The 22,717-nt window shown below is 46.7% G+C and overlaps 1 protein-coding gene across 4 annotated transcripts in view; it reads left to right on the top strand.

Moving 5' to 3' along the window:
- braf (B-Raf proto-oncogene, serine/threonine kinase) overlaps nt 1-22,717 on the top strand; it is a 71,361-nt gene that overhangs the window by 13,664 nt on the left and 34,980 nt on the right. For 2 of the 4 annotated variants that reach the window (XM_064319185.1, XM_064319181.1), the window contains one exon: nt 13,735-13,806. In XM_064319185.1, the coding sequence (XP_064175255.1) occupies nt 13,735-13,763 (29 nt within the window). In that variant the 3' untranslated portion in view covers nt 13,764-13,806. Of the gene's footprint in view, nt 1-23; nt 6,272-13,734; nt 13,807-22,717 lie in introns of those variants that run through there. The other 2 variants (XM_064319186.1, XM_064319182.1) reach the window with 1 other exon arrangement.

The following is a 22,717-nucleotide window of genomic DNA, read 5'->3' as shown; positions in this document are numbered from 1 at the left end:
TTTTTTTCTCTTTGTCCTAACAGGGGAGTTCTCGGCATTTAAGTAGCAAAAACCGATTGTACCAGTTACCATCCCTTGTCACTTTTTGAAAAAGAAAAAAAAACGTCTTGTGTTCCTACAGTGGGTTCATCCATTACAGAAAAAATGCTTTCCAAAAGAAACGTGCTGTTTTCCTCCTCTCAATCCTAAGAGCGCCGGCTCTGTGCTGGAACGGCAGAATAACAATCTCTTGAGGAGAGACGCCACGATCACAATCACAAACGGGCACTCAGAGCAAAAATAAACTTGAGTGAAAAACAACAGCCAAGTGAAATCAAAAGAAATCCGTTGGGAGACCCCGTAGGAGGCTGTGAATTGAGCCCCTCCGCAGCGCTGGAGAGGGGGAGAGGAAGACAGGATGAGGAAGAAGAAGAGGAGGAGGAGGGAGGGGCTCAGCCGAAGAGACGCCTCATCCCCTCCCGACACCAGGGGGCGCCGTGCGAAGCCAGCCCGAGTGCTGGATGCCACTTTGACCAATGGAACTGGAGGGCTGAGAAAGGAGCACCCAGCCCCGGTTGCTCATTGGCTGGCACCGCTCAGTGAGCTGGTGTCGGAGCCAATCCCTGAGGAGCAAAGCGATGGGCGCAAAGGTCAGGTCAAACCTTTTGGAAGATGACTTGAATGATACTTTTTTTTTTTTTTTGGGTATGAGGTGGGGTAAACTTTTTTTTTTTTTTAAATGAGGAGAGATCGCTCGTTATCGACTTTATTTCTTTATCACGCGTTGACACGAAGATTCCAAATTGCATTCCACCGCGTGCGGATTGGCTGCACCTCGGTACGGGTCAGAGGTCATTCCTCCAGGAGTATCTCCACCATACCCGCGTTTCATTGGACTGCTTGCCTCACGAAGCTATTACCCCGATTGTGTGTGTGTACAGACCCATTTTATTTATTTATTTTTAACAGGAAGTTGAAACATCCCCAAGAATTCTCCGTCCATTCTGTCCCAGAAAGACCTCTCCCTCCACACGGAGGAGGTGAGGGAAAGACTTTGGGGGGGGGGAGGAGGAGTGCCCCCACGCTTTTGTCCGCTGCGGTCTGCCTGGAAACAAAGATCTGTGATCTACTGCTCATTCCAAACCACCCCCTCCTCCCCCCCCCCCCAACACCCTAATGTTTCTCAAAGCAGACGATACTTCAGCTGATGTAACCGCTAATGGGAAGGAGGCGGGTGGAGGAGACGGGTCTGCTGGGCGGGGTCTTCCTGGCGGGGCCCGTCCCGAGCCGCGAGCGTTTGAGGCTGCGGGCCGTCGGCCCCGTGAAGCGGAGCGTTTCGGCCACGGTTACCGTGGTGACCCTGGAGTGTTCCGCGCCGGAGCGACGCCGCTCGGAACTGCCGGGTTAAATTTGTAAGCTACTGTGAGGTGTGTGCTTGGGTCATTCATTGTGCCATAAAGTGCCCGGGTCCTTAATTTAAAGCACATTTAAAGTTTCTCTCACTGTGCGTTCGCCTACAACTGCTGTCACTCGTCACACAGTGTTTCATTCTGATATCACTGTCGTTTTTTTTTTCCTTGCGATATTTAAAAAAACGCTTTTTGTGTGTCTGGACTGAAAAGAAAAATGCTTCCTTATCTCTGGGTGAAGGAAGAGAATGTCATACTTTTTGGTTTTTGCCTTGTGGTTCTGAATTCACGAAAAGTTCTTGTGTGAAATTGGAAAAACTAGGTGACCACAGTCTACTTGTTAGAAATTCTCTTTTGTACCGAGCCAAGTCAGGAAAGAAGGTTTCAGGGGATCTCTGTAAACAAACCCCTCTATTTGACTTGAGCATCTCTTACTTCTTATTCCTCTGCTTTATTTTAACGGACGTAGGTATTATATTTTTTAAAGGTTTTTTTCTTTTCTCTTTTTTCCATGGACAGGCAGGCCTGCAGGTTTAGTTTATTTATGTATGCTTAATTTTATTGATTTTGTTTGAGAAATCTTTATTTTGTAGTTTTTTTGTAACTGCTGGTGTAGTCATTCAGGCACGTGGACTTGCACTTTCTTGGCATGGGTCCAAGCGTAAGAGGTACTCGCCATCTTTAAAAACAAAAAAAACAAAAAAGAAAAAACAAAACGGTTGCGTTTAATTTGTGTTAGCAGGTGAGCTTATAGTCCAGACTGTGGTAAACTTGTCTGGTGTGGTTGACATGAACAGAAGCTCGCTCAAGAGGGTTCAGTTCATCATGTAACTCCTCCATAGTAAACCTGGGACAGCGTGTAGGGCGTTGAATGTGTAGATATGTCAGTAATATGAGGGCATATCAGATTAGATATATCAGCTGTCTTTGGGGCGCATTCTGACCCCTCTGAATGCCCTCAACCCGAAGGAGTATTTTACCTAAAATACGTGTATATAAGTGCATAAAATATGCGTTATGACTCATACCTGTACTATTGGTCACCATTTCCTGTTTTATGTACCTAATATTGTCTAGAATACACTGGAGAAACTTCCGGACGTATCGGTTACCTTCAGCTTTCTCCCGCACGTGAAGCTCTGCTCGCTAAGAGCAGCAGGTCCCGCCTCAGGCCCCTGAGCCACTCCACTGCTGTCCTGTACCCCCCCCTTTTATTATCACAAAAATAATTCTCCATTTGTTTTGCTAAGCTTTCTGTCCGGCCTCCGTACGGTTTTCCCCCTGTAGCCAGTAGGGGGCAGTGTTGGCCCTCTAGACGTGCCGAGATGCTTTTCGAAGAGGAACTTGGAGTTTTGTTACCTCCACAGTGGCTAAGACTGCCTACCAGGCCTCATGTCCTGAGGCTGGAGCAGACGTTTTGATTGACAACAAAAACTCTGTTAAAGCTGCATAAACCTTTATTTTTCCATGAGCCAATAAACTAGTATTCCCCCCCCCCCCCCTTTGTTCAAGAAGACGTGTTACGTGGCGTTGAACTATAGCTTTCAGAGGGCAGTAGATCATATCGTTGTTATTAATTTAGATTTCGGTATTGGCACTTGAGGCTTGTGAGGTGCATGCTGGGATTGATTCCGCTCCTGTGACCTTGTGTGACCTTGACGCGGCGCAGTGCGTACTGGTCTCTCGGTGGTCCTCCCTGGACACGTGGAGAGACGAACGTTTTTAAAAGCCCGAGGACCCTGGCTGTCTGAGTGGTGAAACCAGGCCTAATGTATGGCTCTGGCCCCTGAGTGTGGTCTGGCCTATAATGAGTGCATTACCCCAGTGTCCCTCAGCTGGGCCGGGGGGAGGGACAAAGGATGAATCGACAGAAACGGAGGAGGGCAGTTGGAGGGCAGGACATTGATTCAGTGTCTGCAGACGTGTAATGACACGTGTTCTGTTCTGTACTGTGCTGTGTTCTGTTTCTGTACTGGGGGGTATGGTGGGAAGGGGGGGGGGTAGCTGGCTGGTGGAAGTCTCTTGGGTACAATTAATTAAAATTTTTCATTTATTATTTCCCTCCCTCAGTATCAGCATTGGACTCTATCTGCTCCGTCCAAGATTTTTCTGCCCGTTCTGCTTGTTGGAACGCATTCGTGTCCGCCCACCAATGTTGTCTTCATATGAAGAGTTTTATCACTTTTGAGAGGACATCCTATAATTAAAATTTTCTTTTTTGATTATTTGAATTTACTTTTCACATTTTTAACATTGTGTGATTTAAAGAAAATACTAGATTGCATGAGCACAGTGTATAAGAAAATTATTCTTCGGTGGACAGTTGTGAGCCCTTGGTGTGTAATTTGGGGTCTTTATCAGAAATTGTTTGACATTGTAATGGGCAAACAACAAGGCATGCATAAAGAGCAACATGGCGTATTTAAATTTGAAAGGGTATGTTTATAAGTTTTAAAATGTGCAGGGAGGTTCTAAGTCTTAAGGAGAACATAGAAATGTGTTTTCACATACATTTGCAGTACAGCCACTGGCAGGGAACTACAGTACCTTTTGATCCAAACGGATTACATAATTGCTTGGTGCTGTGTCTACGCGCCCAACCTCCTTTTTAAAATGAACATACAAAAGACAACTGTCATTATTTTCCATTTTAAATAATGTCATGCCATTGACGGCTTTGTCCCAAAAGTACATTATTCAGTCATTTTGGGAGATGGTACAATGGTTGGAATTTATTCCAAAAAAATTCAAAATCCCTTTTCAAATTAAATCTTTGAGAAATGTTCTGCTCAGCCACTCTTCAGCAGTGCACGCTGGCCAATATAAATTAAAATTAATTGCAACAGAATTGGAAGAATGGGAGCCAAAGGCAGCCAAAATACCAAAAACTTTTAATTGAACTGGAAGATTAATAATTAATAAAATTTAGTCCGTGTCCCTGATGCCAACATGTACGATCCACGCAGGGAAATTGCTTGTTTTGGCCGAGCACGTTATACTCAGCTCGTTTGGGGACGCCTTCCTTCCCCCCAGTACAGCAGCTTAAAGAGGTTACTTTGAGGTTTTTGATGAAAGTTTTAGTGCTCAGTTTTTTTTGAATAAAATTCATTCTTTGCACCGGAGGTCCTCGGAGACCAATCCCAGGCTCTTCATCTGCGTCTGAAATCTGCGGTGCTGTAAAATGGAGGCCGCGTTATGCGTCTGCCTCCTGCCGCCTGTCAGCGTGGAGCCACTTCCCGCCACTTCCTGCCGTTGTTGTTCCGTTTCCTTTCCGTTCGAACGCCCGAGTTTCACCTGATAAATCTTTAAACAAATGAGCTTATGAATGTGTAATGGGAATCGGGGAAAATAACCAAGGAAACCAATCTGCCCGTTAAATGTAATAGTTTTTTTATTGGCGGGGATGGGGTGATTGAGGTGGAAATGCTTATCCTTGAACAACCTAATGAGCAGGCGAGTGGATCGCTTAAATGGGGGAATTGTGAGGCTTTATGAATCCTAAAATGGGTGGGGTTAAGCCTGTGCTGGCTGTCACTTGTTTGACTCGACCAATTATAAGGTGATTGGTCCGTCCATTTTGGGTGACAATGAACCTTCACTTTCCAACCACTGCTTGGATGTACCCCGTCCCCCAGATCTTTTAACGGTCGAACACTGTTGTCATTATTTCTCTTCACCCTTTCTAAAAGCACTCCAACGTAGTAATTATTCAGATGCCAATCGCCTGGCCGTGCCAGTCAACAATTACTTAAAAAACACTCTTCTGTTAGTAATGTAGTCGTGATTGAAACTGAGTGCGATCGCACAGTACTTCAGTCCTTCAGCGTCTGCCGCGGCCGATACGGCTTTATGAATAAAAGGATCCATTAGGAGGCTGTGAATGAAGGGCTGGGGATTAGCGCATTGCTATTAGCGGCAGCCCCGAGGCCTGGCCCGATCGCGTGCGGAGATTAGGCGTGGAGCCTCGCTAACTGCCGTAACTGCCGCCTCCGTTCAGCCGACACGTTTTCACTCTTCACCGTCGCCCTCTGTTTGAACGCGGTCCCGGTTCTCCAACCGACGATTTATGGAGTCGTTCGACTCTGAGCGCTCTCCCGCCGCCGGTCGCGAGCGTAAACGTTTGGTTTCGGATGCGAGCGCAGGCTGGAAATGGCCGTTTGTTATTGCCATCTGGCGCTGCGATTCCGCTTCGCCCTGCCTCTCCCCAAAACATTTCACTTTACTGCTGGTAACGGTTCAGAAAAAAAAAAGGCCTGAGATATTGCAGATGGGGAATTAAGCTGGTGTTTAATAATAATACTGCTGTATTTATATAAATAGGTTTATTTTTTGATGAGAAGAATGTTGTTACAGAGGTTTATCTTCGAAAGCATGATCCATTGAAAATGATGGACTAACTTGACCTCACTTTCGCCTTGTATGGTTTGCCCTTTATTTTTAATGTATTTTCTTTTTATTTTTTTCTGGACGCTCTCCTTTGACTGTTTTAACCCTCCTGACTTTTCATTCCGTTCCATTTGCGTTCTTCTCCCCGTTCGTCTCCACCTGCATTCCAAACTCTGTAAATTCCTCTCCGTCCTACGCCGTCTTTCGTTCACCCATGTTTTGGGGGAGAGTCCGTTCACTTGTAAATTTTGTACATTGGGAAATATTGTCCGTTTGCTAGAAGGCATGGAGATTAAAATGATGTAAGAAAAAAAAAAAAGCGAAAAAGTCAAGTTTAAAAAATGTTTTGATAGAGGAAATTCTGAGAAACTATTTCTGTGTATAAATAAAAAATGAAACTATTTAAGACTGTATTATATGAAAGGAGAAAGGGGTAAATATATTTGTTGTGAATATGAGAAACTGCTATATTAAAGATATGCATGATACATTGTCAATGCTGTGTTTTTATTATTATTGCATTATCATTATTATTGCATTTTTAAGGGGTGTATCTTTAATAAGCTTCAGAAAGGTGTGACGGGTGATGGTGGAATGCTGTCCTCAGGTGAGCGACATTAGAGAGATGGGGACGTGTTCAGGTGTTCAGATGGTGGCCCAGCACGAACCATTCTCACCACAGATGGTTGTGATTGGTCTTGTCCTCGGTGTAACAGGAGGACCAATCACTGGCGGCCAATCAATGGCGGCCAAGCTGTCAATCAACCGAGGAAGAAATCCAAAAACAATGCACAATTTCTCATAACTGGCATTTACAGGGAACACTGTACATTGTAATGACATTTTAGGTTATACTTTTGTGGAATAATAATCCTACTACCACTGCTACTTTTACAACTAATTATTATTATTATTATTACTATTATTAATAGAGCAGCATTCACACAAGGAATGAAGCAGCTTGGAGTTACTCGCAGCGGAATAAAGACAAATAACATTCTGCTTTAAATCGATAGACTGCGGAGAGCAGAAGTGTAATATAAACGCCTGCGTCGAGTAAAACTGAAATGGAGTTTGTGCGGTTTGTACTGAGCCTTGTAAATTATTACTGACGGAACAGAGAGAGCCGAAAAGGGTGCCTTAGAACGGCAAGGCAGAAACGGGACGGGGAAAGGGGGGGGGGGGGACTCCTACCCCAGCGCTTCAGAAGTGCTTACTGCGACGGAGCTCGGCACCTCTCTTTCTGACAGGGTTGCGGGAGTTGTCATGCTCTGTTGAAGTAAGCGTTTTTGAAAGGTGAGGTTTTTCTCTGCTCTTTCTCGTGCATTATTATGGGCTGTACTGCAGGGGCTCCTGGGTAACGTGTGCTGATGAGGCCTGGGCCCCTGGGAGGGGGGGATGAAGAGTGTGACGGACGGCGGCAGGTCTCTGCATGTCCTGTGGGGCGCTGCTGACGGCCGCTGGAGTACTTCCTGCTTCACTCTCCGTGCTGCTCTTTTATCATTCTTTTATTCCTTTAACGGTGAATGATTTGTGTGCAAAAGCAATCGACAGCAGTCTTCCCAACCCTGGTCCTCCTGGAGAAACCACCCCCTAACCCCCTACCCCTGCCATGTGCTGCACAGCAAACATGCTGTAGGTTTGCCCATATCCGTGGTTCATACTGATTATCGAATATCGGATGAATGAGTCACATTCTGCTTTAGTTGGTGCCAAAAGGCCCAGAAAATAACATGAAACTATGTTGCAAAAAAAGGAAAAAGTATTTTGCAGCTGCCTCGATACCACAGAAGTAAAGCCCTGCGTGCTGAATCTGGCAGTGCGGTTTGAACAGGGCGCTCTTGCGTCAGAGTAACATGCAGCCGGGGATCTTCCTGCCCCCTGCAGCGTCGCAGCTTCTGACCTTTGTTTTCCCCATCTGCTCCATTCCCAAACCCCCCCCAGCCCTGCTTCCTCCGGGCTGGGAGTGACTTCCTGTGCCACTGATTTAATCTGGGCCTCAGTGCTTGTGACCTGCACTCGTTCCCCCCACCACCCCCCCCACCCTGCACCCGTTCCATCTCTGCATCTCTGAATGGGCTGTATCCAGAATTCACTGCTCAATAGACACAGTCCCTGATTGAGATCGAGTCCCCCCCCCCACCCATCCCAGTTAAAAATTACGTTTACGTTAAGGGCCCCTGAGAGGGGCAGCTGGTTCCTTCTGCGCCTCACGAGGGGTCCTCTGCCCGTGGAGCCGTCTCCGAGGGCGACGGGGTGAGAGATTCGCAAGGTCACGTTTGAACCCGGCAACGTCAAGGTGACCATTATAAACCCTGTAGTGAACTTGGCTGCTCTGGTGAACTCCTCTTGTCTTGGCCCTAATGCATAGGGCTCTCCATGGAGCGGATTCCTCAGGGATGATTTCAGTTGGCAAGCAAATGGCCGGGATTCAGCAGAGGCAGCTACACAAAATTTACAGCCCGACAGTTTAAATGAGCAGTTATTCATTCTGGACACAACATCAGCACCTTTCTCAAACTCTTTTAAACTGTTTTGTCTTTAGGGGAGGAACGGCTCCTACGCCTGGTTTGAAACTGGGGAGGAAATCCTACCACTCCCTCCCCCCTCCGCAAATCTGAACTGCCGTCTCCCGTGGCGCAGTCCATCTGCCCGTTTACGGATCGCTTACGTTTAATATTCATTCACTTTTTCGCCGGCTCCGGTTCCAGTTGGCCCCGTCGTGCCGTCACATGGAATCACCCTCAACGCGCCGTTAAACTTTACCTCAGACGGACGGGGAAACTGCTGCGCCCGCTAGATTGGTTTGCTCTGCTACGGTGTGCCGGTTTTTTTATTTTATATTCTGTAGATGGATGATTGAAGTTAAATCTGACAATCTGAACAGGGTAGCCTTTATCTGTTTGAATCCCAGCCGTTATTTAAATTACATTCGACACAATATGATTGCAGCCCAGGCTGGCACAATAGAAAATGGAGTGAGTGATGTAGCTCCTGCAGTGAGTCCCACGCACCTACAGATTGGACCCATTTAAATGCAAAAAACTGCTCACAAAGCAGACAATTTAAAGGTTCAACACCTTGGCAGCTCTGACAAATGACTGCCTTAAATAGAACTGTAACGGTAATTAAATAATGGGGAGGGGGGCATGGAGACGAGGATCATACAGTACATGTTTTGATATGTGTTGTGCAGTTAAAAATACCTAAGGTGCAGCCAGAAATATCATCTGAGATGCACAAGATCGTTAATTTCCTTCACGATTTACGGGGGGCTTGCATTGCCCTGAGAATAGATAAAATAACACCACAAGAGAATGTAAAATAACACCACAAGCCATTTATTGTTCACTGCCAGAGGAGCCTTTTCTCTTTTGGACACGAGTGTGCGTGACATAAATAACTGCCATCTTTCTGAATAAGCTGACCATCGAGTGACTGGCCCAAGCATATGTCCATTCCAGAAGCCCTTAGGACAAGGATGTCAAAGTTGGAATGTTGGGTTTCAGATATTTTGCACCTTATAGTTGGAACAATCAGCAAAAAAAATGTATTTTTCCTGGTTAAATAAAGGTTAAATACATTTTAAAAATCTGTTCAGTTTTAGTTAGTTTTAAGAGAAGTTTGCAAGTTTTAGTTGAGTTTTTTCCAAAATCTCTCGTTTTTATTTTTATTTCAGTTCACAATGATATTTTTCTCGCGTAGTTTTTGTCTGTTGCTTTCGAATTACTTGGCTAATGGGGCTTTGGGGGGACAGAACGTCTTTAGGGACCACGCAGGTAGCCTATGTTTGCCGAGGGTGGCCTGGCATATGTTTGCATACGACCCTGAAGACGGTGTGCCTTATATGGAATCACTATGGTGTTTCCTCATGCAGATCAACATGAACAGGCACGCGCATTCTAATTACTAACACGCGCCATTCTGACACACCTGGGATAATCACAAACTCGAAGGTCGGTTTCATGAATCCCACGTCGGGTTTTCGTATGAACTTTTATTAAGAACTAAAGTAAGAAGAATTTGAGAAAAGTTTTGAGAATGAGGCCCACATATCTTCGGATTTATACGTTAAGCTACGTGAGTTCACCTGAATATTTCCGCCTTGTTATGAGCGAGAACAGCTGTGACAACTAGGATAACGTCAGCTCCATAATTTGTTCGGGAAATGCCTATACTCGCTGAGGATACAACACATTTTCCCTCAAACTAAATGTAATTTTAAAAGTTTTATTCGGAGGATATGCTGTTGTCTCTCTAACTTGCTTCTAGATTGGAGTCAAAGTTGGTAGTAGCCTGTTCACCTTCGCTGTAGAGAGACTGGACATCCGCTGTGTGGACGCTCGCTACCGGTGCTATTCGAGTAGCCTAGCGTTGCCGTAAAATTTCTTCTAACCGTGAATTTGAACAGATGTGGGAAAAAAGCATGCAACAGACCAAATGAATATTACATGAGAATTGCACAAATTGCTTTTAATGTGAACATGCGTAATGCGTTTTACTCTTATTAAACTAATGTGTTTGTGTTTAGCGGTATCTCGGGATTTGCTGAAGGGCGTAATTCGCTGTTAATATCTGTGTGCTCGTTGCTGCTGCAGCAGCTCTGAAATATTGTGCAAATAATATAAACCAATCAGCAATATTAAATCAAACGATACAATTAAAGTATGCAACAGGTTTTTTTTTTGTAGAGGCAGAGGCATTTATTCTCAGCATATAAATCACTGCTTGTTCATCAAAATAGTCATAAAACTACAAGCAACCAACAACAAGTGATACCAGGAGGACAGCAATTACTATGTTGCTAAAAACAAGCTGCTTTGATTCAATGTTTTGTCCTTGGTGTTAGCCACCACTGTTTGTTCTCATAATGGCCTGACCAACTGTTTATATAACATACATTGATACCTTGTAATGTTTAATGTCCCAAACAGGCCCCCTTCCTGTCGGCTTTCTGCATTTTGATAGTGTTTCATCTGCGGCAGGGGATTCCAACCTTTTTTCTGATGTGAGCCCAAATGAATGTTCACAAATTTAGGGGACCCCAGCACCCCGCTCGCACGCCTTGTGCTTGGCAACACCCTTTAGCCGTGAGCCTTGTGACTATGGGCAATGTACCACGACCCCTCATGCCTGATTGCTTTAGTAAAGTTGGGCTGTTCTGATGTTTGACGTGCAGTAGCCTATATTTGCATTTTTTTAAACAGACAAAAAAAAATAATGGATTTTTTTTTTTCCAAAATTTTCTAAATTTATCAGTGACCCCATCCTCAAATCATACAGCCCTACTTGGGCTTGTGACCCACAGTTTGGGAACCCCTGAATCCCTCATCTATGGTGGTCTCTTGCTATGTGTGTTGCAACAGGCCTCTGGTTACCATGGGAGGCAGCCATGCTAACAGTTGCCAATCCTGCATTACAGCATCTATGCTAACAGATTTACTCATAATATAAACAATATGGAGCGTGACGGTTACATTTAAAAAAAATAAATAAATAAATAAAAATAGGCTTTTAAATGTCCGAATAAGTAGTTTATGGAGGACGGTTTATTCCCCTTCACCACAGAATTCAGTGAGTGGTGATGTCTCACTGTGCGTCTGATATGAACCACATGATGACACGAGATTTAAGAAAGGCAGTCGTTTACAAGGTGACTCCGTGAGCCGTCTGGGCTCAGTTCTTCACATAAATGATTAGCATTTTAATGTACCCCCTTCCTCTGCTCATATGTTTCCATTGTAAACGTGATGTTTTACATCGCACGCTTACACGTGTCTCTCCCTGCCACAGATGAGTGTGATTTAGCACAAAGAGTTTTTATTGAGAAAAGAAAAAGAACTCTTCATAAATATAACAGGCTGTGTGTTTTTTTTAAATTGTTTTTTGTAGGAGTGGGAGAGGAGGAGCAGGAGGGGGTTGCGTAAGAAGCGCTCGTAACTCAGGGAAAACCCGCGGATTTGATGATGGGGGGGGGGGGGGCAGTAAAGATATTTAATGGTTCAGGTTTACCATAATTCAGCCGTGAAAAAGGAGATGAGCAGAGCGGCCGGAGGGAGACTGGGAGGCAGCGACAGGGTAATTCTCCAGAGAGACCCTCCAGCTAACTAAACAATTTCAGTCCCGGCTGGGGAACCCGTCAGTGTATTTGCACTGGGATTCGGTTGGATTGAAGGGCTCGCAAAAGAAATAATGATAAAATTGAAAACATACAGTAGTGCTTTGATTCTCTGAGCTCACACGACGGGAGGAGGGGAGCTTCTTGTTGTGATCGATGATGGGTTTAGTGATTGTGTGGCTGAGTAGCTTGCTGTGGTTGATGATGGGTTTAGTGATTGTGTGGCTGAGTAGCTTGCTGTGGTTGATGATGGGTTTAGTGAGTGTGTGGCTGAGTAGCTTGCTGTGGTTGATGATGGGTTTAGTGAGTGTGCGGTTATGTAGCTTGCTGTGGTTTATGATGGGTTGAGTGATTGGGTTTAGTGAGTGTGTGGCTGTGTAGCTCATTGCTGTGGTTGATGATGGGTTGAGTGATCGGGTTTAGTGAGTGTGTGGTTGTGTAGCTTGCTGTGGTTTATGATGGGTTGAGTGATCGGGTTTAGTGAGTGTGTGGTTATGTAGCTTGCTGTGGTTGATGATGGGTTGAGTGATCGGGTTTAGTGAGTGTGTGGCTATGTAGCTCATTGCTGTGGTTGATGATGGGTTGAGTGATTGGGTTTAGTGATTGTGTGGTTATGTAGCTTGCTGTGGTTGATGGGTTGAGTGATCGGGTTTAGTGAGTGTGTGGCTGTGTAGCTTGCTGTGGTTGATGATGGGTTGAGTGATTGGGTTTAGTGAGTGCGTGGCTGTGTAGCTCATTGCTGTGGTTGATGATGGGTTGAGTGATTGGGTTTAGTGAGTGTGAGGCCGTGCAGCTCTTGTTTTATTATTGTTGTCCTCTGGTTCAGGCGGGTAACAGGACTATGTGAGGGAGGCCCGTGGCGGGGCTGGAGCTGTATGCTGTTAGCCCGTTAGCCCAGGCTGCTGGTACCCATCGAGAGCGCATTTAATTAACTGCTCTGTATTCACTCCTCCCACCAATGGGACAGTGATCGATGACGGGGAGAGGAGAGAGAGACGGGAGAGGGATCCTCAGCTGCCACGTAGCGTTTCTGATTTCCACTGCCTCGCTGCCGTGTGTGTGTGTGTGTGTGTGTGTGTGTGTGCACGCCTGATTGTGTGTCAGGCAGGTGTTTATGAATAGATTTCTTTCGTCATGAACAATCTTGTTCTTCGCTGAATTCTGTCTAAGCTGTGGTTTTGCTTCTGGCTTTCAGGAAGATGAGGGTTTGAAGCATATACATTTATATATTTATTTATTTATAATAAAACTATAATTAATTTAGAAAACTGACATGCCAGTAACAGTTTCCAAACAAAAGATCATTGCAGACATTGATGTCCATTTGAGATGAAGTGAAGGCATCTGTGGGATGGAGACAAACGGTGGGGAAAACACACATTCACAGCTTGTAAATGTTGGTTTACCGTTTATAAACACGGGGCCCTGTTGTGGCAACACAAACCAACTGTGCTGGACACAAACACAGCTGACTAACACGACGTTGGTGCTTTGGGTGGGCGCGGATCCAGAAAATGCCCGTCACTGCCGCTATTCTAGTCTTCGTTTCTTCTCTAGCACGCGCAGGATGGATCGGGAATACGGAAGTGTGGACTGGCACCGGTAGTTCGCTGTTTAACTCTGTAGCAGGCAAGTTAGTTTCAGCTGGACTACATTTAGCTTAACTGGATAATAGGTCAAGAGTGGCCTAATAACGTTAGAGGATAGCCTACTTTTATTGGTGCTCAAATGCTGAGGTGTGAAGATACAAAGGCTCGTTCTGTATGCCATGCCCCGTACGCTACTCTGTAATTAAGGCTGCTGATCTGAGATTTGTATTTTTTCTTTTTTTTTTTTTTACAGGTGTCAGCAGGTCAGCAGGTGGAGTGTAGGCATGGAGACACCGTTGATGTCCTGACTTTCACAGGTGAAATGGTGAGTGGTTTTAATTGTAGAAATATGTACCTGTTTATTTTTTTTTTTTGTTTCATTTTGCAGTGTTTCAAGAGCTCAGTTTGCGCTTACATCAGTTTACACAGCAAATGCATTCTGCTTATGTAACATTAGACTGTATGTGATATTATATTGTAACTGTTTGAAGCAGTTGTGTCTTTATATGGTAAGACATGATTTGGTGGACCGTATTGAACCCAATCCCCCCTCCTTCCTCTCCAATCCTCTTCTTGTACCTGATGTTATGTCTGAACGCGTGAAAAGTTATTTCATCAGAATTGTGCAGTGTCTGGTGTTTGCCGATTGATGGTAGAACTTCATCTTGGAATTATTGTCGATTCCACTGTTGCTTTCCTCCTTTCTCCTTCAAAAATGAAGTGGGGGAAAAAAACTGCAAAAACCCGAACAAACCAAAAGAAAAAAAAAGTTTCAAATCTATTTTGTTCAGGCTGCAGTTTTCCCCTCCTCTGTGGGAGTGTGTGTCTAGACTGTGCATGTAGACACGGTGTGTCTGTCCTGAATAGTACTGAAATGGCTGTTTGTCCAAACAGAGTCCTTTTAAAGTTTTTTGGGTAGTTGGCGTGATGAAGGACAGCCTTTGGGCTCTCCGGCTCCCTGCTAGGCCCAGCCCCCCTCCCCCTGCTCTGGGATTAACACCCTTACCTGATTCTGCAATTTCCCATCAGGCTCCCTGATAAGAGATCTCTACAGGTGAGATGGATCATCGCGCTCTCCTCTCCGGGCCCCCTCCTGTTTTATATGGTCTCCCGCTGCCAGTAGAGATTGCCTGAGTCCCCCCCCCCCCCCCCACAACCCCCCCTCTCCTTCCAACCTCATGAATGCTGATGGAGGTGTTGGTCCGGATGTTTTTCAGACAGAACGGGGGTCTAGCAGGGGTGGGGTGGTGGGGGGAGGGAAGGTTCCGGAAGTTTCTCTCCGTTCTCTGCCTCTCTGTGCGCTCTTATTACGCTGTGGCACAGTGTCGGCCTGGGCAGATGATCTCCCTCACACTCATTTCCATAGTAATAAAGACAGATCCCATCACTGGAGGGGTCAGGCGCTGATTGTGCCTGGAGTTTATTATGGGGGGGGGGGTGATGCCACCCCGCTTTCCCTCCTTTTCTCCTTTTAGGAAACCCGTCTGAAGCAGGCGCAGCAAGCCCTGCCTGGCTGCTGCATGGGATCTCTTTAATTATTATTGTTCATATGAATTATGAATTATTATTAAATCATTAAAGTTATCTTTGATCGGTGCTTTCCACTTTTTCCCCTCTGGCCGTGACCTCTGTGTGGAAACTAGCCCCTGATCCTGGGATGTTTTTTGTTTTTTTCCTCTCTCCCCTGTTGCTTGACGGGGCGTAACTCATCCTTGTGGAAAGACTTCTGCTGACAGAACGCTTCTGGGCTTGTCGCAGGGTGAATGATGTTTGCTACCTGCATTGTGCTGATTCTCATGTGACATTACATCATACATATCTGCTTGTGTAGCAAAGAACCACCCCTGGCTCCTGGAGGGGAGTGGCTAATAATAATAATAATAATAATAATGAGCAGAAGGAGACACAAATGAATATAGATAAAAGTGATCAAAATTAAATATAATAAAACCACGTGGCCCCAAACGTGGATAGGAGACTCTGTGCCAGTTGCTGGCAGGTGGTGTTGATTTTGCCGAGGTGCAGATGCACTTGGAGAAGAGTAGCACAGTATCAGTTCCCATGTCCCACCCCCTCCCATTACCCATGTCTGTTCCCATGGAACGCCACATATCATCCGTCAAAAAAAAAAAAAACAGTAAATAATTTGGCTTTTTAAAGAAAGAGGGTAAAAGATGTCTCTTGATTTCGATGTTGGAGAGGTGCACACAGGCACAGTGGTGGACATAAAAAAAGTTTTCTTTAAAAAAAGTAAAGTTTTAAGTTGAACTTGTAAGCAGCACCAGGAAGCGTTTGAGTCATGGAGTGCAGTGTTGGATCTGGCTGGTTGTTTGTCTGCTCTGTCCCATCAGGGGACCAAGAAGTTGCATCCAACCGTTTTTTTTATTTATTCCGTTGCTTTCAAAGTTTTCCTCTAAAAAGAAAAGTCGAACTGCAACTTTGTTCTGTTAAAACCAGTGGCACATTCAGACACTAAATGCACGCATGTGTGTTTTTGGCCAGATGAGATTTTCGTTCAGCAAATCAATTCCCAATTCCCAGACCAGCGAAATGCATTCTAAAGAAGATTTTTCATTACAAACTGCATTTGATACATTTGAACTTGTTTTAATAGTTAGGGGTTGGGGTGGTGGTGGGGGGGGGTGCACCTGGGTTTTAGGATGAGGTTTGTTGACCCCCCTCCCACCAGGATGAATATCACAAAAAGGAGGAAAGTCTAAAAGGAAATGTGGATATGGGGAAGGAGAGGGGTGGCAGGGACAGCTTACAGGAGAGGTGGAGGTGCATTATGATAATTTAATATCTTAACCTGTTTACAGTTTGGCAGTAGTGTTAAGGGTCGTCTAAATTTATCTCCCAAATCTTCAGTTGTTACTGTTTCTATGGTAACGACACACGGAATGCTTTGTGTCTTTAAAATGATTTCTTTCTTATTTTGGAAAGAAGCTGTTGCTGGTTCCCTCCAGACGCCTGATTATGCACATCATCTCCGCGATGCTGCGTTAAAAGCACTCGTTCTGAAAATAGCACGATTCAAAACCAGCAGGATAGTCTCAAAACTCCCAGTCACCCCAAAAAAAAAAATCATCAGAAGTTTCCTGTGTTGTCCTTTGTCTGCTCTGTCGTTCTGAGGCTTTTGAAGCGGCCCCCTCTCCAGGGCTGCAGGGGCACGGGCGTGTTCCTCACTGCGCTCCTCAGTGTGCTGTCCTCCCCACTCCCTCCCCTGGCTGTGCCCCTGCGTCCCATTCTCCCAGAATGACTTGCGCATTGTTCCGCCTCCACGCTGGGAAGAGAAGAGAGAAAATCACTTAAGGGTTGGAATGCTAATGCAGGGGACGTCCTAGCAAACTAGCAAAATAAATAAATAAATAAAATTCCCCAAGAATCTCCTCCTGAGACCATAGGATCCCTTTCAGGATTTGGGAGTGACGGGTCCACCCCACCCCCTCCTCTCTCCCCCCCAGTCTTTGATCTTGGCTTGTTAGCCCCTGTAGAGTGAAGACAGGAGCTAATGCAGACAGATTAGGGATGGGGGGGGCGAGGGGGGCGTAGCTTCCCCTCATTACCCGGCTGGGCTCTGTGTTGTGCAGCCGCTCGTCCCTGCTGATGTAACGGGCCCAGGGCTGATCTGTCTGAGGAGCTGAAGCTGCTATCGGTCACACGCACAGGCCTGCTGGCAGCATATGTGAGACTGAGATGTGTACAGCACACACGCACACACACACACACACGCATACTACACACACACACTCACTGGCACACACACACACACACACACACACACACGCGTACACACACCCAAAGTCTCACACACACACACCCACACATACTACACACACACACTCACTGGCACACACATACTACACACACATATGGTACACTCACGCTGTAGCAGCAGCATACTGTAACATTAGCGTTTATGCAGATCCATCCTGACGCACACACGCACACGGGAGGCACCGTGGGCTTCCAGGTAGTGACTGCTGAACATACGGGCTCCGGTTATTACACGCACGTCAGTGCACGCATGTGCATGAGCCGCATGAGCGCAGGTGAGATGGGGGTCACGCTGGGCTGACACGCACCAGGCACAGTCACACATGCTCCAGCTGCAGCCCGGGCGCGTGCGCTTCAGTTTGCATGTGAGCTGCACGTGTGTGCGCTCGTACTCATCCGCGCGTGTACGCATGTGCAGGCTTTCACACAGAGCTGCAGAACAGCATAAAAATGAGCACAGGAAAAGGACACACAAAGCTCTCAAAAGGATCAACAACTCCAACTCCAACAGGCACCGCCCCCCCCCTCCTCCCCCCCAAACCTCACCATCAGTTCCAACTCCCCCCGCCCCAACCTCCCCGTTGGCATAGTTGCTGTTGCCGTGACCGCTGGGCTTTTTGGGCGGGCCCTTTCTGGAGCCTCCATTTTGAGCGCTGAAAGTGCGGGTCCCTGCAGATGAAAGGCCAATTACAGTCCGGCACGCCGGCGGCCGCGTGGCGAAGGGAAGCTCTTATCTCCGCAGTTCATAGCACCATTCATTTCAGGGGGAGAAAGGGGGGGTAAAATAGAATCTGCTCCTAGGATCTGGGAAGCTGAGATAAAGGAAGAGAGAGAGCCCAGAGAACTCGGCCCGGGGCCGGGAAGACGCCTGTCTCTGGGGTTTTTTTTATTTTTTTGGGGGGGTTTATTTGGGGGGGGGGGGTCACGCCGAGCCGGATCCGATTGGAGCCCCGACCCCATGCAGGGGCGAAATGAACTGCCCCCTTCCCGCGGGGACCGGAAAACGATTACACCTGCCTTTAAAAAAAAATAAAATAAAAGCCCAAACAGGCAAACTGGGGCGCTGCGCGGGTCGGGCTTTAATTCCCAGGCGCTGTGGAGGTGGCGGGCGAGACCCTGATCTCCCGCTGATGCTAACGTAATGAGGCCAGTGATGGTGCTCAGTGCGCAGCGCTGACCCGTCTGTGCCAGAGCGGCGGGTGGATCTGCACCGCTGGTACTAAATGGCAGGTGATGCTGTTTGCAGAGGCTGCGTGTTAATTGCAGGTTGAGCTCCTCTGAATTGACTCTGCGTGGCGAATCAGCACGAGGAGAAGGAAGCCGTCAATCACCCGACTGCGTGTAAATCCGATTGGTATTTCCCTGCAGCGTCTGGAGGGGCGTGGCATGGCGCTGTTGCCGAGTTACTGTTTCCATTGGTTGCGATTGTAAATGAAGGCACCGAGTGGAATTTAAATAAGTAATTATTTGGTTGACGTGTTATAATAAGAACTCACTAACCCCAATCTTCGCTGCTCCTTGTCTATGTCCACTGACTCATAAAATAAATGAAAGTGGAAGAGAAAGGGGCTAAATTAATTAAACCTTGCAAATAAGGCCCCCGCTCTCTGCAAAGCTGCTCTGTGGCAACGTCCTTTGCAAAACGGGCACTTCAAATGTATTTTTCTAAAAATTGAATTGAAAAGGTCCATGAGCGGTAAAGCGGAGTGACAGTTCTGGCCTCGTGCTAAAACTAAAATATAAAGGAACTAAGATTAACCCAGCTGATTTTTTTTAGCTAATAGTCAGTTTTGGCCAGCCGTGTAGCATTGATTCCCTAGAGAAATTTAAGAGAAATGGGTTGTAATTATACCTGCTGGACCGTAGGTATGAGAGTAAGAGAATGCCGGACTTACTTACAATTTAACTGCACAGGTACGCAGGTATAGCTGCAGCTTGATGTAAGGTGTGATCTGCATACAATGTGCACCCCATGCCACACAGAATTCTGATAATCCTTAATTAGTAAAAGACTGAAGGAAAGGAATGGTGTGGCAGTGGGTTAGGGGTGAGGGGTGAGGGTTAGGGGTGAGGGGTGAGGGGTGGGCCGGTGCGCGTTTGTGTGATTTAATAAGAGGCTCATCTGTGATTGTGTGAGTGGTGTGCGAAGCTCTGATTGCGTAAGTACTGAGTCCTTGTTTGCATGAATACATGTTTGCTTAAATGCGCTTGTGCGTGGGTGTGCCTAAGTGATGTGAGTGCCCTGTGTATGGAAAGAGAGAGGGAGAGAGATGGAGAGGGAGACAGACAGAGAGGGAGGGAGAGAGAGAAAGAAAGAGTATCTTGTCATGCCAATAAAGCATTTTTTAATTGAATTGAAAAATTGAGAGGGAGAGGGAAAGCGAGAGACAGAAGTAGAGAGGGAGAGATGGGGGTATGAGGGAGAGATAGATAGAGAGGGAGGGAGGGAGGGAGAGGGGGAGAGAGAGAAGGATAAAGAAAGAGAGAAGCTGAGTACCTGGGCAGAATTTTAAAAAGCGGTTGTTTGATTCCTCCGCTGCCTTCCTGCCTCCGGGCAGAAGCAGACGGTCCGCGCTCCCTCCCCGCCCCGCTGCGGTATCCAATGTGGAAATCCAGGGGCTTAAATGGCACCGTGGACCAGAACGGAGGCCTCCTAACCCGCTCGATTCCATGGACGCCCCAGTGCATTGTGGGGTTGCGCGGGGTAGTGGGTGGGGATGGGGGACGGGGGGTTTCTCCATTGATTCGTGGTGATGATTTCAGAAGACGTTTGGACACGGTTGTATTATTCTTTGATCGCTTGGCATAATCTGGAATAAATTAAGCGCAGTTCCATAAGTTATTGAGTCCAAATTGAATTTTGGTGAGAGTAATAATAATGTATGATGAGAATTAAGATGAATAACCGTGAGGCGTTTTCATCGATGATGAGACCTGGAAGTGCTGCGCGTTCTTCACAGGGGAATTGCGCTGAGGGGAACTTTGAAACATTTTTGCTTTATTTATTACTGTGAACGCCAAGGTGCCCTTGCCAGTTTAGATCCCCGTCTCATGGCGTGGTCATGAAAAACAAGACTGCAGACTCTCTCTCTCTCTCCCTCCCTCCCTCCCTCCCTCTGTCTCTCCTTCTCTTTCTCCCTCTCTCTTTCTCTCTCTCTCTCTCTCTCCCTCTCTCTCTCTCTCCTTCTCTCTGTCTCTCCTTCTCTTTCTCCCTCTCTCTCTCTCTCTCTCTCCCTCTACCTCTCTCTCTCCTCTCTCTCTCTCTCTCTCTCTCTCCTTCTCTTTCTCCCTCTCTCTTTCTCTCGCCCCCACAGAACGTTTTTGATTATTTATTCTGGGCGAATACGAGACAGAGTTAACATTCATATGAGCGAAGGGCGCGCTCTTAAAATCAGCAGGATGAATTAGTGGCTGTTTTATAGAACGCTCTCCGTTACGAGACGTGTTGTTATTGAACATGTTGAGACTGCGTTTCAGGGTGCTGCAGTTTCACGCTGCCCGAGTGCCCACTCCATGCAGCGCGGTGGTGTGATTGGGGTGAAAGTGTAGCATCGCTAAGAGCATCCCAGGGATGTTTACATGCTGCCATTAGAGCCCCTCAGTTCAAATAGCTGTTCTAACATGATGTATTTCAAACTTATGCCCATTATTAATATTTCAACACGGCAATAACATTATAACTATGTAATCACATTTATGGCACTTTGGCCAATAATGAGTGGCTAGCATTTCTTTCTACATATGACTCTATGCACGCAGACCATAGTCTTTGCAAATATGTGTTTATTTATTTTTATGGTATTCAGAACAGGTTTTGTTTTGCCAGGTATGCTTCTCCTGTTTGGTCCCCTGTCACTCAGGTGTGTCCAGCCTGCCTTTCCTGCAGGTGAAAAGGATATTTACTGCAGAGATGTCTGAACGTGGAGTTGAAATAACTGAATTATTCCGCCTCGTTAATACTCAGGTAGAACGCCCTGTCCCGTTTCGGGATTGTGCAGAGACACGTGCGCGCAGAGAGAAGCCTCATCAAACCCTGTCTTATCAAAAGAACTGCTTCCATTATAGATCACCATAGAGGTCTCTTCCTGCCCAGCATCGATCATCCGTGCCTTAGCCGTCAGTGGGAGTTCTGTGTCTATGGTATCGAACGTTCTTAAGCCAGTGAATTCCTCCGGTCTTCTCAGAAGTGCAGCAAAGTCTGGCCGCAGCTCTGGAGGGCCAGTGTGCGCACACTGTACTCTTTTATTAATAGGGCTCCACCAGCTGGTCCGCTTGATGTTGAGTACTGTGGGGCTAAATTAGCCACAGCTCTGGGAGCGCTGACGATCTGAGAGAGAACCAGCGAGCCAACTAGGCCGCAGCCCTCCAGGCCCAGCCTGCTTTGCCCACAGCCTGGTCTATAAATACAGCTCTCATTAAGAGGCGCAGCGTGATGCGATATGCATGAGCTGGGACCTGACCTGAGACGTGGCTCGTATACGGGCGGATTCAGGAAGCTGCTATTGGCTCCCCCCCTTAGTAACAAGCTGGTGTGGAGGTTCATTATGTACGCGTTTTTGTATTTTGGTAATACAGTGTGCGTTCTTGATCCCAGAATCTGGCGGGGAAGGATGATGAGAAAGCGGTAGGGGTTGTGATCCTCGCTTGAAGCATCGCTTGGCATTCATAGGCTGATTCAGACGGGTACGAACGGCGTCGCGATCGGGTCTGGTGAGCTTCCGCTGGTGAGGTCCAGAACACGTGTTAAAATGGAGGTGCAGTCCTCCCTGGTTGATTAATCTGGGACAAACAGTGGAGAGGAGGGAAGGTGTTCACAAACAGCCCAGACATGTGCCAGTCATTCTTAGTCACAGAGTCTGAGTTTCACCCCAAACCGGATTCACACCGTAATCCTGAGCTACTCCCAGCGTTCCCATAAATTTAAAAATGAGACGGAAATAAAAACAAGGAAAACAAAAGGTGGATGAGCTACGCTTCCCTGATCAAATTCATCAGAGCTCGAGATCCAGACACTGCAGCCATTCCCAGTGCACACAAACTTTCTCTGTCTCTTTCCTTCTCCCTCTCTCTCTCTGTCTCTCTCCTTCTCCCTCTCCCTCTCCCTCTCTCTCTCATTTCTCCTCCCACATTTATTAATTCCCCCCCCACCCTTCCAAGCTATTGTGTTTTGTTTATTAGTATAAAAACTGCTGTTAAGCCCCCCCCCCCCCCCATCCCCACCCCCATGATCTGGGAGTCCATGGGCTTATGCGCAGAGCTCATCCAGTGCGCGAACCTTACAGTAACACGCGTGTTCCCCCCACATACGTGTGCAGCCTCAGGAGAAGGGACTGAGGAGTAGGACACAGAAGCTACGACACGGGGAACAGCTGTGTGTGACGTTGTTACATACTGAACACTATCATTAATGGCTCGGGGTAGGTGCGTTGGTATCAGTGAGGTACGCCACAGTGTCTGTT

The sequence above is a fragment of the Anguilla rostrata genome, chromosome 19 (assembly GCF_018555375.3).
Source record: "Anguilla rostrata isolate EN2019 chromosome 19, ASM1855537v3, whole genome shotgun sequence".
Taxonomy (NCBI): Eukaryota; Metazoa; Chordata; class Actinopteri; order Anguilliformes; family Anguillidae; genus Anguilla; species Anguilla rostrata.
Note: the sequence above shows the minus strand (reverse complement) of the source record. Positions and strands in the feature narration are given on the sequence as shown.